Source organism: Phascolarctos cinereus, unplaced genomic scaffold (genome assembly GCF_003287225.1).
Source record: "Phascolarctos cinereus isolate Bilbo 61053 unplaced genomic scaffold, phaCin_HiC Scaffold_8;HRSCAF=390, whole genome shotgun sequence".
Taxonomy (NCBI): domain Eukaryota; kingdom Metazoa; phylum Chordata; class Mammalia; order Diprotodontia; family Phascolarctidae; genus Phascolarctos; species Phascolarctos cinereus.
In genome coordinates this window covers 12560033-12573199 of record NW_027556291.1, presented here as the reverse complement: position 1 = coordinate 12573199, position 13167 = coordinate 12560033, and the positions used below count along the sequence as shown (strand labels likewise).

Here is a 13167-nt window from a genome sequence, read left to right as displayed (position 1 = left end):
ACTCCTTCTGGGAGAATACATTTTAAAGCTGAATTTTCCTTTACCAAATAATGACTATTTAAACTAACAAATTCAATGGAATCTGATTTTGTTAAATACCTTTTAGTTAATTTTGATAGAAGAAATATCTAAAGGTTAAAAATATGAAGGCTTTCCCCCGATTGTAAATCTGCATTTACAGTAGAGGAGTATGTTCTTGCTCAGAATAATTCAATCTAAAATCAGAAGTAATCCAAACTTAAGAACCTTCCTTCCATGAGAATATTGTTGTTTGTTTTTATAGGATTTGCCATTAACATACTGAGTCAGAAATTAAGTTAATCAAAAAGGATTACTCAGTTGACCCCAGATACCTTTAGGTTCTTTGTGTGCTATAATGTAAAAGTATACATATTATTATGCTGACAAATACCTTTATCCTAATAATTTCCAAATTATGGAATAGCTTCAAATAAGGAAAGCTTTTTGTTCACCTAGCTTTGGAAAAGCATGATATATACTAATTGCTAACTTTGTCTGCATTATTTTTTAAAGATCAAATGGGCACAGTGGTAATTTTCATTAATCTCATACAGAGCAGCTAATTAAAATTTCCATTATTATCCATCCATTATCTGGTTGTTTCCTTTGTTAAGTATCAGAACAGGATGTTAATAAGAAGCCAGTCTTGTATTACAGCCCTGGTAAAAATAGCTAGACTTTAATTTATTGTATTTCTTTGCTATTAGGTGACCTTATAAAAATCTTTAACCTTATTGATTAAGCTCAGATCCCTTGTTTTTTTTTGTGACAGAGGTTTAAAAATTATATATTATGATATATATATATATATATATATGTATGTATATAATTTTTTATAATTGAACATGGTGAAGCAGTGTAGGCTCATTGTGCACTGGACTGCCTGTGGGATCCATTCCAAGGTCTGCTGCAGAATAGTTGTGAAGTCTTGAATAAATCATTGAAATGTTGTGGGCCTTAGTTTCCTCCTTTGTATAACTCAGTAAAACTTAATGTTTCTTAAGTCCTATCTAGTATATATACTTGTGATATGTGACCTACTGAAAATGTTTCAAGTCAACCAATCTCATTCTGCCATCTGCCTAGACTGTGGGCATGTGTGGGATTGGCAGTATTGGATTCATAAATTCATTAATGCTTACTATCCTTTCCGTCTTTGGCTGCTTATGTAATGAAATAAGGAAGAGCATTTTGGACTTAGAGTCAGAGGGGACCTTAGTTTAAGATTCTGGTCCTGCTACTTGTGTGGCCGTGTGTAAATGATTTAATTTATTTAGTTCTCAGTTTCCTCAGCAGTAAAATTGAGGTTAGGCTAGATGATCTCTAAGACTCCTTTCAGTTCTCAATCCTATATATTATATTATAAGTTAGTAGCAATGAAATAAAATATGGACTTTAGGAGAAATGCAGTCACACTATAATCATGGATAAATCCTTCAGGTATAGGTGTTCCCCTGCATTCCATCCTGGGCTCTCTCTATATACCCTTGCCATTTGTGACTTTGTTCAGTTCCAGGGATTTCGTCATCACCGTGCAGATGATTCACAGATCTATATAACCAACTGCTGTCTTTCCCCTGAGCCTTCATCACACAGCATCAGCTGCCTATTGAGTATTTCAAGGTCGATGTCCTGGAGACATCTCAAATTCAGCATGTCTAAAAGAGGACTCATTATTTTCCCTTCAAACCCAACTTTCTTCCAAACTTTCTTAATTCTTTCTAAGTTACTACCATTTTTCTAGTTTCCCAGGTTCATAAACTTGGCAGTGTCTTCAGCTTTTCGTTCTCCTTCACCCAACATAACTGATCAGTTAACAGGTCTTTCTGTTTCTACATCTGGCACCTCTGTCTACTTCCCTCTACTCACATGGCTGGCCTCTTTTTTCAGACCCTTATCGCTGCTCACCTACACCTTTTTTTAGTCATCTAAAATATCTTTAAAAATTATTATTATGAACTTGTTAACCATTATCAAACATGGTCTTTTCCATATGCAAGTGTAGGCCAAGTATGGCATGAATTCCCACTCCTTTGGGACGGTCCTGCTCACCCATTCTGCACTCATGCTGGCATGTATGGATTTCACAGGGAGGGAAACCTTTCCCTTATGAGGTGAAACTCAGGAAATAAATCCGTCTTTGTTGGGTATGAACCCAACAGTCTTTATTTAATCTTCCCATGGTTCCCAGACAGTTGTTTGACTTAAATTTTTTTCAATTAGAAACTTTAACTTTCTAAAAATGTTGTTTTTCGTTTGGTTGGTTGTTTGTTTTTAAAGCAGCTCTACATGGCCGCATGGATAGAGCACTAGATTTAGAGGCAGGAAGACCTGAGTTCCAATCTGGCCTCAAACACTTCTAAGCTGTGGCCCTTGACAAATCACTTTGACTCTGCCTCAGTTCCTTCATCTGTAAAAATGGGGCTAACAGTAGCACCTACCTCGAGTTTTTGTGAGGATCAGTTGAGATAACATATGTCAAGTGCTTTGCAAACCTGAAGGGCCACACGGACCATAAAGCTGTCATTGCCTGGCTCATAACTCGATCTCCCAAGAGATCCTGGTAGTACATCGATTTAAGGGCTTGTCCTCTCAATGGTTCTCAGAAAAGTCTGTGTTGCTCCTCCTATTTTATCTTACCCATTTTTCTTCACAGGTGGATTTTTATCATTTTCCTTTATACAAATACTCCTTCCCCTTTCAGCGACCAAACTGGTCCCGTATGAAAGGGTCAGTACATTACATAAAGAACAGAAAAAGGATTGTATGTAAAACTGTAAATCTCTTATGTACAACTTTTTTTAAAAGAGTATAATAAATTTAACATTGTAGTTCTCAAATTGTCTTGCTTGTCTTTATCTCTCTCTGAATTCCCTTCTGCTCTTTTCTTGTCTGTTTTTACACTTTCATTGATGTTCTTTTCTCTTTTTTGTGTCTCTGTTACTAAGACCCCCCCCCCAAATCCAAATAACAGACCTCAAAGTCGTCTCATGTAACAAATGCATATTATTGAGCAAAACAAACACACACATTGGTCATGTCTTCAAAACCATTTCTCATTCTGCACACCTAGTCCAGCATCTCTGTGTTAAGAGGTGGCAAGCATGATTAGTATTGTCTTCTGGAGTCGTGAATGATTATTGCATTGATAGAAATTCTTAATTTACTTTACAGTGTTGTAGTTATTATATACATTATTGTCCTGTCCTGCTCAGTCTACTCTGTACCAATTCATAACACGTTTTCTAGGTTTCTCTGTATCTATTTTGTTAGTTCAAAAAAAAACCCAGTCCCTAGTTTTTATATCTCAATTTAATGATTTCTGTATTTTGGTTTTGTTCACGTGGCAGTGGGTGAGTCCTTTAAGCTTGAGGTGCCCAACTCTTCTTGCACTGGATTTCATGACTGTGAAGTCATATCAGTCACTTAAAAGCCTTGAATCTCGGGGCCATTCTCTATGTACATGTCTGTGTCACATTCTTAATGTTTTTCTGCAACAACCCCCCCCCCCCCGCAGTAGAACCTAAACTGTTTCAGGGCAGGGACTGATTCATTTGTGTTTTCTTGTCTCTGTATCCTCAGTACTGAGCACAGCAAATAGTACTTAATAAGTCTTCCTTGACAATGGTTTTGTTGGTTTTTAGGAAACTTAGGGCTTATCTGGTGAATTTCCAGCTGCTCATGGGGACTAACTGTAGTGGTTCCAAACCAGATTAGTACATGTGGCTTCTGCCACACTCTCCCTCTGCCAGATGGGCTGGGAATGCTTCCCATTCATGACATTCCATCTTCTGTCTTCATGACTTTGTATTACATGTCTCCCTTGCTCAGAACAACCTCTCTCTTTGCCTCTGACTTCCTACAGTCTCTAAGTCCCTTCAAGGCCCAGATGTCACCTTCTATTTGCAGCTTTGCCTCATTCTCTTCTTTTTTAATGTTCTCCCTTGCTTCCATTTTCACAAGGCATATTTACTTTGTGTGTCCATATAAGAAAAAAGGAAGGAAATAAGCATTATTAAACAACTACTGTGTTCTAGACACTGTGCTAAGCACTTTACAAATATTATCTCATTTGGTCCAACTATCCTGTGAGAGAAGTGCTATTATAATGGTACCCATTTTACAGATGGGGAAACTGAGGCAGACAGCCATGAAGTGACTTGTTGAGGAGTATTTAGCTAGTAAGTGGCTGAGGCTGGATTTGAACTCAGGTCTTCCTGACTCCAGGCCCAGCATTTTCTCCACTGCATACCCTAGCTGCCTCTGTATGTGTGTGTGTGTATGTATATATAATATAGATGTCCGTATGTCTATACCTATACCTATATCTGTCTATATCATCAATATCTATATATCTATGTCTGTATCTACACATTTACATGTATAATATCTGTGTACATGATGTTGCTTCCCACTAGACCATAAGCTCCTTGGGGACAGGTATTGTTTCGTCTTTGCTTTTTTATACCAGTACCTACCACAATGCGTTGCACAGAGTTAAACACATAATAAATTTTGTTTGAATTGGAACTGAAAAAGTTTGCTTTTTGCTTTATAAATTTTCAGATGGCATGTTACTTTTGATAAATCACCTTGACTTCTGGCATATTTAAATGAATGCATTTGGCCTGTATATAAATGTTTTATATTAATCACATTTCCTCCTCTGTATCTTACTGAATAATAGTGGAAGTCTCTTAACCTACAAAAATAATAAGATAGACTTTTCAGAAGCAGAGACAGACTAATGTTAAACCTGGATTTGTTCATCCAAGCACTTTAGAGAGTATATTGTCACTTTATGTAGAGTCGGTGTCCACATTCTCTGTCAGACTGAAAACGTTATCCATGATTTTCTCTTTGAAATGTAGTGATTAAGATGTTCTCAGGCACATAACATCATCAGACTCGTATTAAATAGTCAACAACCCCAAAATATGCATTAAAAACCTCCTCCGTGTATGCCTAACATTCTCTGTAGTTGTGTGATGAAATAACATAATCATATGCATAAGTATTTCCTGTGTTGTTATAGTAATTTATTTCTTACTCTGGCCTAAAATAATGTCTTCACCTTTGTAGGGAGGACTGAAAAATAGCAAGCATGAATGTACCTTATCTTCCCAAGAATATATCCATGAATTACGGTCTGGCATCTCAGAAGAGAAACTCCTTAACTGCCTCGAATCTTTGAGGGTGTCCTTAACCAGTAATCCTGTCAGGTATGTCCTTCACATTTTCGAAAAGAATTTTCCCTAATTATAAGTATTGATGTTACATATGTGTGTTTTTAGATATAATTGATTTTCTTGTTATTTGAACAACTTGAGTTATTAGGCTGGAAACTGACAATGGTTAATGCATTTCAATATTGATTTAAGAATCAAGCAAATGAAATTATCCTTTACTTTTTTTAAAGTAACATATATAAATGTGCAAATTCAGTTAACATTTTAAAATTATGAGAGGATTTTGTTTATTGTTGGCAATTTACAAAATGAATAGTTTGATTTCTGGAATAATTTCCAAAATAATTTAGCATTATTTTGGAATAATAGCATATATAGTTAAGTGTTTTTTTTCCCCTTTCATTTCATTGCTGGTTATTAATTTTTTTTTCTATTAACATCTTAACAGCCATCACCAAAAACAATTAAACATATAGAAAAAAGGTTCAAATCTTCCCCAAGACCCTTAACCTTTAGTCAGCCTTCTCCCAAAATATGAGCTCACAGCAACAAACATGCTGAGAGACTGCTTGCCATCACAGAGCCCGTTTTTCTTGTCTTTGTTTTTCTTCTTTTCCCTTTTCCTTTTCTGTGGTTTCAGTCAGTGCACCTACAGTGTTGGTCTTTCTGACTGCGCTCTGCCTCTCCTCAGGGCTCAGAAGATCATAGATCAAGAGCTGAAAGTGACCTCCGAGGTCATTTGTCAAACCTCCACATTTGGCAGACGAGGAAACTTGAGATACAGGGCTGTGAAGTAACTGCCAGGCTCACACAGACAGGTCCTAGTAAGCAGTCCTGTGCTACTTCTTTATTTTCTTCATATTTATCACATTTAATGGTACAACAATAAATTACAGGAAATTCCATAATTTCTCCTGTTATTAGACACATAAGTCGTTTTCTTATTCGTACAGTATCTATTAATATGTTTGTACCTATAGGTCATTTCCCCCTTTTTATGATTGGTTTGACATGGAGTCCCAGCCGTTGGATTGCTGGATTGAAATATATGTTTAATTTTGTGGCATTGCACTTTGCTATATTGTTATCCACGCTGTCTGCACTAGCCTATAATTCCAGCAACAGTGTATCTGAGTTCCTATTCTTCCACTGCTCTGCCAACATTAGATTTTCCCCGTTTTTGCTCTTTTTGTCAGTGAACTGATGTTATAAAGTTTTGATGTATGTTTCTCTGATTTTGGGGCATTTTGAATGTCTTCTCATGTGCTTGTTAGCTAGTCATATTTCCTCCTTGTTAATTGTTGATATAATTTGACCATCATTTATTGGGGAGGAGACAAATGCAGATGAGGAAGATGCAGTGACTTTACCACACTGGTATAGATCTGTATCAGTTTCTTCTAGATTTTGCTTGGCCCACTGTTTTATTATATATCCACTACCAATATTTTCTTCCATTTTGTTTCTTTTTTTATTTTTGGAGATATAACTTTTTGTTCCACAAAATCTTGGCTGCATATAAACAAATCCATTGATTTTTGTCTAGAATACCATCTTATATTTGACTGAAAATTTTTCTGTACTCCACAGTTGCAATATGTATATTATCCAATTTGCTTCCAGGTTTTTGAGATTTTAAAATATCTGCATTGCTGATCTAATTTACATGTTTCATGTTGTGTTGACCTCAAGCCATTTGTTTTGGCCGTGCAGCTATCTAGTTGTTTTTTTTTTCCCTAGCAATTTTTATTGAGTAATGACTCTTTCCTATAGTGCTTTGTAAGTGTGGGTTTGTTAAACTCTAGTATTTTCTATTCATTGGCTTCTTTTTCTGGTTTCTCTAACCTACTAGGTAGCTTTCTTTATTCTTTTTCTACTGTAGCACCAGATGGCTTTTAAAAATTATTGCTTTTATGCTACCTTTTGAGATTTGGTAGTGCTAGTTGCTAGTTCCCCTTTGCTGATTTTCTTGATCACAGTTCTTTATATTTTTGTGGGTTTATCCATACAAATTTTCTTATTATTTTAGCTAATTCTTGAGTAGGTCCTATTAAATCTTTTGAGTTAGTTTGTAGTTGGTAGATTTGTTTGACTTAACCATGAGTAAGAGGTACCTGGCCATTTATTTAGTTCTTCATGTGCTAATTATTATAAAAGGGTTTTTAACATAAATAGCTGTCACATCTTTTAAGGATGCATTATATGCTGTTAAAATCTGACAAGTTAATTTAATGTTTTGATATATACTTTTACCCTTAGATATGTTCCTGTGATAATTAAGATAATGGAAACTGAGTTTTGTTTAGCCAGAGAGGAGAAATATCAGAAGTCATATTTCTCTCTGCACACTTCTTTACTTATGTCAGTTGTTTAATGAAAAATATTTCTATGGAAAAAATCGGAGGGTCATTTTAAACCCGGAGTTCTTAACCCTTTTTGCATCATGGACCCTTTCCAGAAGCCTATGAACATCTCAGAATGTTTTTAAAAGCGTGAAATAAAATACATAGGATTATAACTGTAACCAAAGGTTATTGAAAATCATTTCCTATGGAAATGTTCATGGATTCCCTGAGATCTTAAACCTAGGTAATTAACCCCTACTCTAGCTTTCCCTGAATCTCTTTTCCTACTACTATTGATTTACCTCTCAGGAACCCAGTAGAATGAGGAGCTTGGATTAGATCAGGGGTGGGGAACCTGCGGCCTCTAGGCCACATGTGTCCCTTTAGGTCCTCAAGTGTGACCTTTTGACTGAGTCTAAGTTTTACAGAACAAATCCTTTTATTAAGGGGATTTATTGTGTGAAGTTTGGATTCAGTCAGACCGCTGTACTTCAGGAACAAGAACATTATAGGGGGGGAACCTAGGTAAAAATACACACATACTTGGTCAAATGGCTTTTTACTCCAGTACTCACATTTGTCCTTCATATTCTTCCTGCTCAGATAGTATTGTTGTAGATAAAGTACTCTGGGTTACTCTGGAAGTGGGTTTTAATGAAGGAAGGTCCTTCAGTAGTAGCTAGTAGCCAGCATTTACATAGCACTTTCAGTTTTGAAAAGTGCTTTACAAATAAATACTGTCTCATTTTATCCTCACAGCAACCCTGGCAAGTAGGTACAATTATTATCTCCATTTTGTAGATGAAGAAGTTGAGGTAGAGAGAAGTTAAATAACTTACTAATAGGTGTTTAAGGCCAAATTTGAACTCAGGTCTTCCTGACTCCAGGTCCGCTTAGCTCCCTGTATAAGAGTGAAGCTATAAGGGTAGAATATGTATGCATGAATGTATCATGCATAATACATGTATGTGTATATGGGTGTGTGTGTCTGTGTATATATACATATATATACATATATGCATATATATGTATATATATGTATATATATGTATATATACACACACAGACACACACACCCATATACACATACATATATGTGCACGTGTGTATATGTATACACACGTTCACACACACACACATCCCCACACATATACACGCAAGCTCATAGTGACTTAGCCAAACATTAGCCCTTTAGGGCCAGATAATAGATTTTTCTGAGCCTTAACTATGTCAGACTGGAGATTGGCAAAGGGAAAATGGTCCTTGCTTTATCGCTAGTTTAGCACACCTTTGAATGCTTGCTGGATTGGATTAGATTAGGCCTCTAGAGATTGCTGTCTACATATGTAGTCTTCAGAAACCCGAGGTAATTTCCTTGTCACAGTGAGGCATTAATAAAGGAATTTCATTAAGTACCTTCTATGTCCTAACATTTATTAAGCACTTACTAAGTACTACCCACTATGTTTGATACTGGGGATACAAAGTCCAATGCAACAGCCCTTCTCCTCAAGGTGCTTATGGTCTGTATGGGTGGGGGGAGAGGAGAGGGAGAAAGATACTATATATAGTCTAGGGACCCAGGGTGGTTTTGAAGTCAGAGGACCTGCATTCAAGTTGTACACGTACTATCCATGTGACCTGGGGCAAGTCTCAACCTCCCTGGGCCTCAGTTTTTTCACCTGTAAAATTAGGGGGTTGAATTAAATGACTCTTGAGATTCTTTGCAGCCCTACGTCTATCTATAAGAATTCTTAAGAAAACCATTAGAATTGGTGACAGCTGATAATCCAACCTGATTTTTTTTATAAGACTAGAGTTGTCAGTGTGCCTTTTGTCACATCTGTTTCTTACCATGGGATATTCTTAAATCTGACATTTCAGTATTAGATTTTTAAGCCTATCATGAATATTTAGGTACTGGAGGGTTCAGAGGTCATGTGCCCATTCCTGAACAGGAATACTTTCCATAACATCCCTGAATAGTGCTGATGCAGCTTTGCTTTAAGACATCCAGTGAAATCCAGAGAAAGAACTATGGAGTCTGAATGCAGATCAAAGCATACTATTTTCTCTCTCTCTCTTTTTTTTCTTTTGTTATTTCTTTCTCATGGTTTTTACCTTTTGTTCTGATTCTTCTTTTGCAATATGACTAATGTGGAAATATGTTTAATATTATCATACCTGTATAGCCTATATCAGATTGCATGCCGTGTGTGTGTGGGGGAAATTTAGAACTCAAAATCTCATAAAACTGAATGTTGAAAACTAAAAATAAATAAATACATAAATAAATTGAAAAAAAAATAGGACATCCAGTGAGAAGGAACCCACTATTTCCCAGGCAGATGGAAGTGGGGTGACTTGCTCAAGTTGATAGAGTTAGTGAGGACCCTTTCCACCTGTTGTTCCTGGTTTTATCCTGTTGGAACATGAGTTCAGGTTTCTCTTCTTCACATATAACATGCCATTTTCCATTTCTGTGCCTAGGCACAGGCTGTCCCTTGTGTTTGGAATGTACTCCCTTCTTACCACTGCTTCTTAGAATCCCCAAGCGTGCCTTTCTCCTTGAACCCCCCCCCTTCTGCCCTGCCCCCAGCTTCTGATGTCTCCCTCCTCTTCTCCTTTCACATGCGCTTGTATACTTGCACGTCTTCATGCCTGGCTGGGAAGAAGCTGCTCTGGGGCAGAGACTGCTTTTAGTCTTTATGTCTCTAGCACCAAGCACAGTGCGCTGCACAAAGCAGGCACTTGATAAATGCTTCTTCATTGATTGATTTATTCTACACTTTAATGGCATTAAAAGGAGTAACTAGTAAGTTTAGCAAGCTCTGATTATAAAGTTGCTGCTTTCGTGGTGGGGATGGTTCAGGGTCTGGGTGTCTCCATTTGATCAGATGAAGTAGGCCATTGCTCCTCTCTGCAGTTTTTGTTGTTCAGTCATTTTTAAATCGTGTTGGGCATTTGGGGTTTTCTTGGCAAAGATACTGGAGTGCTTTGCCATTTCCTTCTCCAGCTCACTTTACACATGAATAAACTGTTGCCAACAGGTGACTTTCTTAGGGTCACACATCTAGTAAGGGTCTAAAGCCAAATTTAAACTCAGAAAGACTCATCTTCCTGACTCCAGGCCTGGCACCGTATCCACTGTACCACCTGGCTGTCCCCTCTAAGGAGTAAATATTTTTAAAATGAAGATGTCTCAGCATAGGCAAAAATGCAGCCAAATATATAGGTTTTATTTCTCTAAGATCAAAATCCAAAGAGTGCTAGTTAACACCAGGAGAACCAGATTTCCAGTGCAGTCTAAAAGAGACTCTGATTAAAATAATCAAAATGTCTTTTCTGGAGCTTTCCCCATTTAATAGCAAATAAATTGTGTTTCTTCCAGCATATGCTGCAGCAGCACTTCACTTCGGACCACAGTTAGGCTGGTCATGCAGAGCTCTGGACATACAGCCAGTGTGATCCCATGTATGGAGATGCTTTTTCCATTGGTTCGGAAATAGCAACCTCTCCCATACCTTCTCATTTTGTCCAATTCTTGTTCCTCTCCTTCCCTAGGGTCAACATAGAGAATTTTATTCAGCATCCTGGAAACAAGTGCCAAATCTGTCAACATCCAGGGGTACCAGTGTGGCACTTGGCTCTTGCTTTCACTTTAACATTGCATCACATATGGAAGTCATCACTGTTAATATGCTTCAGTAGTTGCTTTTTGAGACACTCACGATAGAGGCAGCTAGGTGGCTCAGTAGATAGAGTTCAGGGCCTGGAATCAGGAAGAAACCTGAATTTACATCCATTCTCAGACACTAGATGTATGACCTTGGGCAAGTCGCTTAATCTCAGTTTGCCTCAATTTCCTCATCTCTGAAATGGGGATAATAATAGCACCTACTTCCCAGGGTTTTGTGATGATCAAATGAGATAAAGTGCTTAGCACAGTGCCTGGCACACAGTAGGTGCTATTTAAATGCTGGTTATTATTGTTTTTATGTCGTTGGAAATTGATTCCCAACCATACAGCATTGGGGTTCAAAAGAAAAATTTTAATGTCAGGGAGCCGTTTTGGATCATTTAAAGTACTGCACACTTTCGGATCAACAAGAAAAAAGATTGCATCAAATAAGTTGATTTTAAGTAATAAGTATTTAAGAATCTTAGCTAAAAAAATGGTAATTTGCATAGCATTAAATTCCTGATAAATTTGATCTTTATGTCATCATAAGACTTACCAACATGAACCTCAATTCATTTAAAAGCTCCCTCTTTACGCGTATGCCTGTAGGGAATTGCTAACAAGGGGTGCGTTATAGTTAATACTTCCAAAGTTAATCCAGCAGTTGACTTTGAGTCTCCAATGGACAGGCCTCCTGTATTCATTTTAATAAATCTGTTTTTAGTTTTTTTTTTTCAAAACTTCAGGTCCTATCAGTGGGCAGAATTACAGGCATCTGCATTACAATGTCTGTATATGCCATGTAGATTTTCCTCTGGATTGAAGAGGTGGGTTGGGGAGATTTCAAGACTCTCTTTGAGATGATGGTACAGAGATGAACTCTTTGTGAAGGAAAATAAACGGAGATAAGCTAGCAGAGTACTCAGATTGAGAATTCCCTGTATGCCAAAGCTTAATTTAAAAAAATGCATTGTTATTTATATCTTTTGCTTTTTTAATCATCAAAATTTCCCCAAGCATTGCCCTCTCACCTCCCAAAGAGCCATCTCCTACAATCAATAATATTTTTAAGAAGAAAAAAAATGAAGAGAGAAAAAACCAACAATAAAACTAAGTACATTGAAAAAGTTGAAAATATGTGGAATATAGCACATCTGTGAACCTCCCACCTTTACAAAAGTGTGTGGTAGCAAGGTGTCTTTTCAAATCTGTCCTTTGGAGCCATGCTTATTCTTTGTAAATTGATAACATTCAAAGCGACCACAATACTACAAACGGAAAGAATGACCACAGAACAGTCAAAAGCTTGATCTTAAGAGTCTTATACCTGGGTAGTCCAACCAGACAAAGTTCTTAACGATTGGATCTGTCTAAAATTGGAATGAGCTCTCTGAGGAAGTATAGTGGATTCCCCCGATTGGAATCTTCCCCTAGGTCTTCTGTTTTCCTTCTTTAATTTCCTCAGTACCTTTTGGAGACATAAAATTCTCTGGGAATAATTGTTCACTCCATCCTCTAAACTATTAATAATTCATTAGCATAAATCTCCTCCCACTTGCTCAAGTCAACTTAACCTTGCAGGTTTCTCTTTGACTCTTGTGTTAGCTTTTCACAGTTTCTACTCAGCTCTCCTCTTTTCATCAGAAATGCTTGAAAGTCCTCCATTCCATGAAAGATCTCACCCCCGTAGAATTCTACTCGGCTTTACAGAATGTGTTATTATGGGTTCTCAACCTTTATCTTTTGGGTTATTTTGAAATATTATCTTCTAACATCTCTCATTTATAACAGAAGCTGCCAAATCTTATGTGATCCTGATCCTGATTCCTTAGTACTTGACCTACTTCTTTCTGGATGCTTGCAATATTTTTTCTTTGATGTAAAAGTTCAGGATTTTCATTTATGACATTCCTGGAACGTTTCTCTTTAG

At 37.0% G+C, this 13167-nt stretch overlaps 1 protein-coding gene across 3 annotated transcripts in view; it reads left to right on the top strand.

The window, feature by feature from the left end:
• DIAPH2 (diaphanous related formin 2) overlaps positions 1-13167 on the top strand; it is an 817355-nt gene that overhangs the window by 170292 nt on the left and 633896 nt on the right. For all 3 annotated transcript variants that reach the window (XM_078147949.1, XM_078147948.1, XM_078147947.1), the window contains one exon: positions 5104-5243. In XM_078147949.1, coding sequence (XP_078004075.1) covers positions 5104-5243 — 140 coding nt within the window. The remainder of the gene's footprint in view (positions 1-5103; positions 5244-13167) is intronic.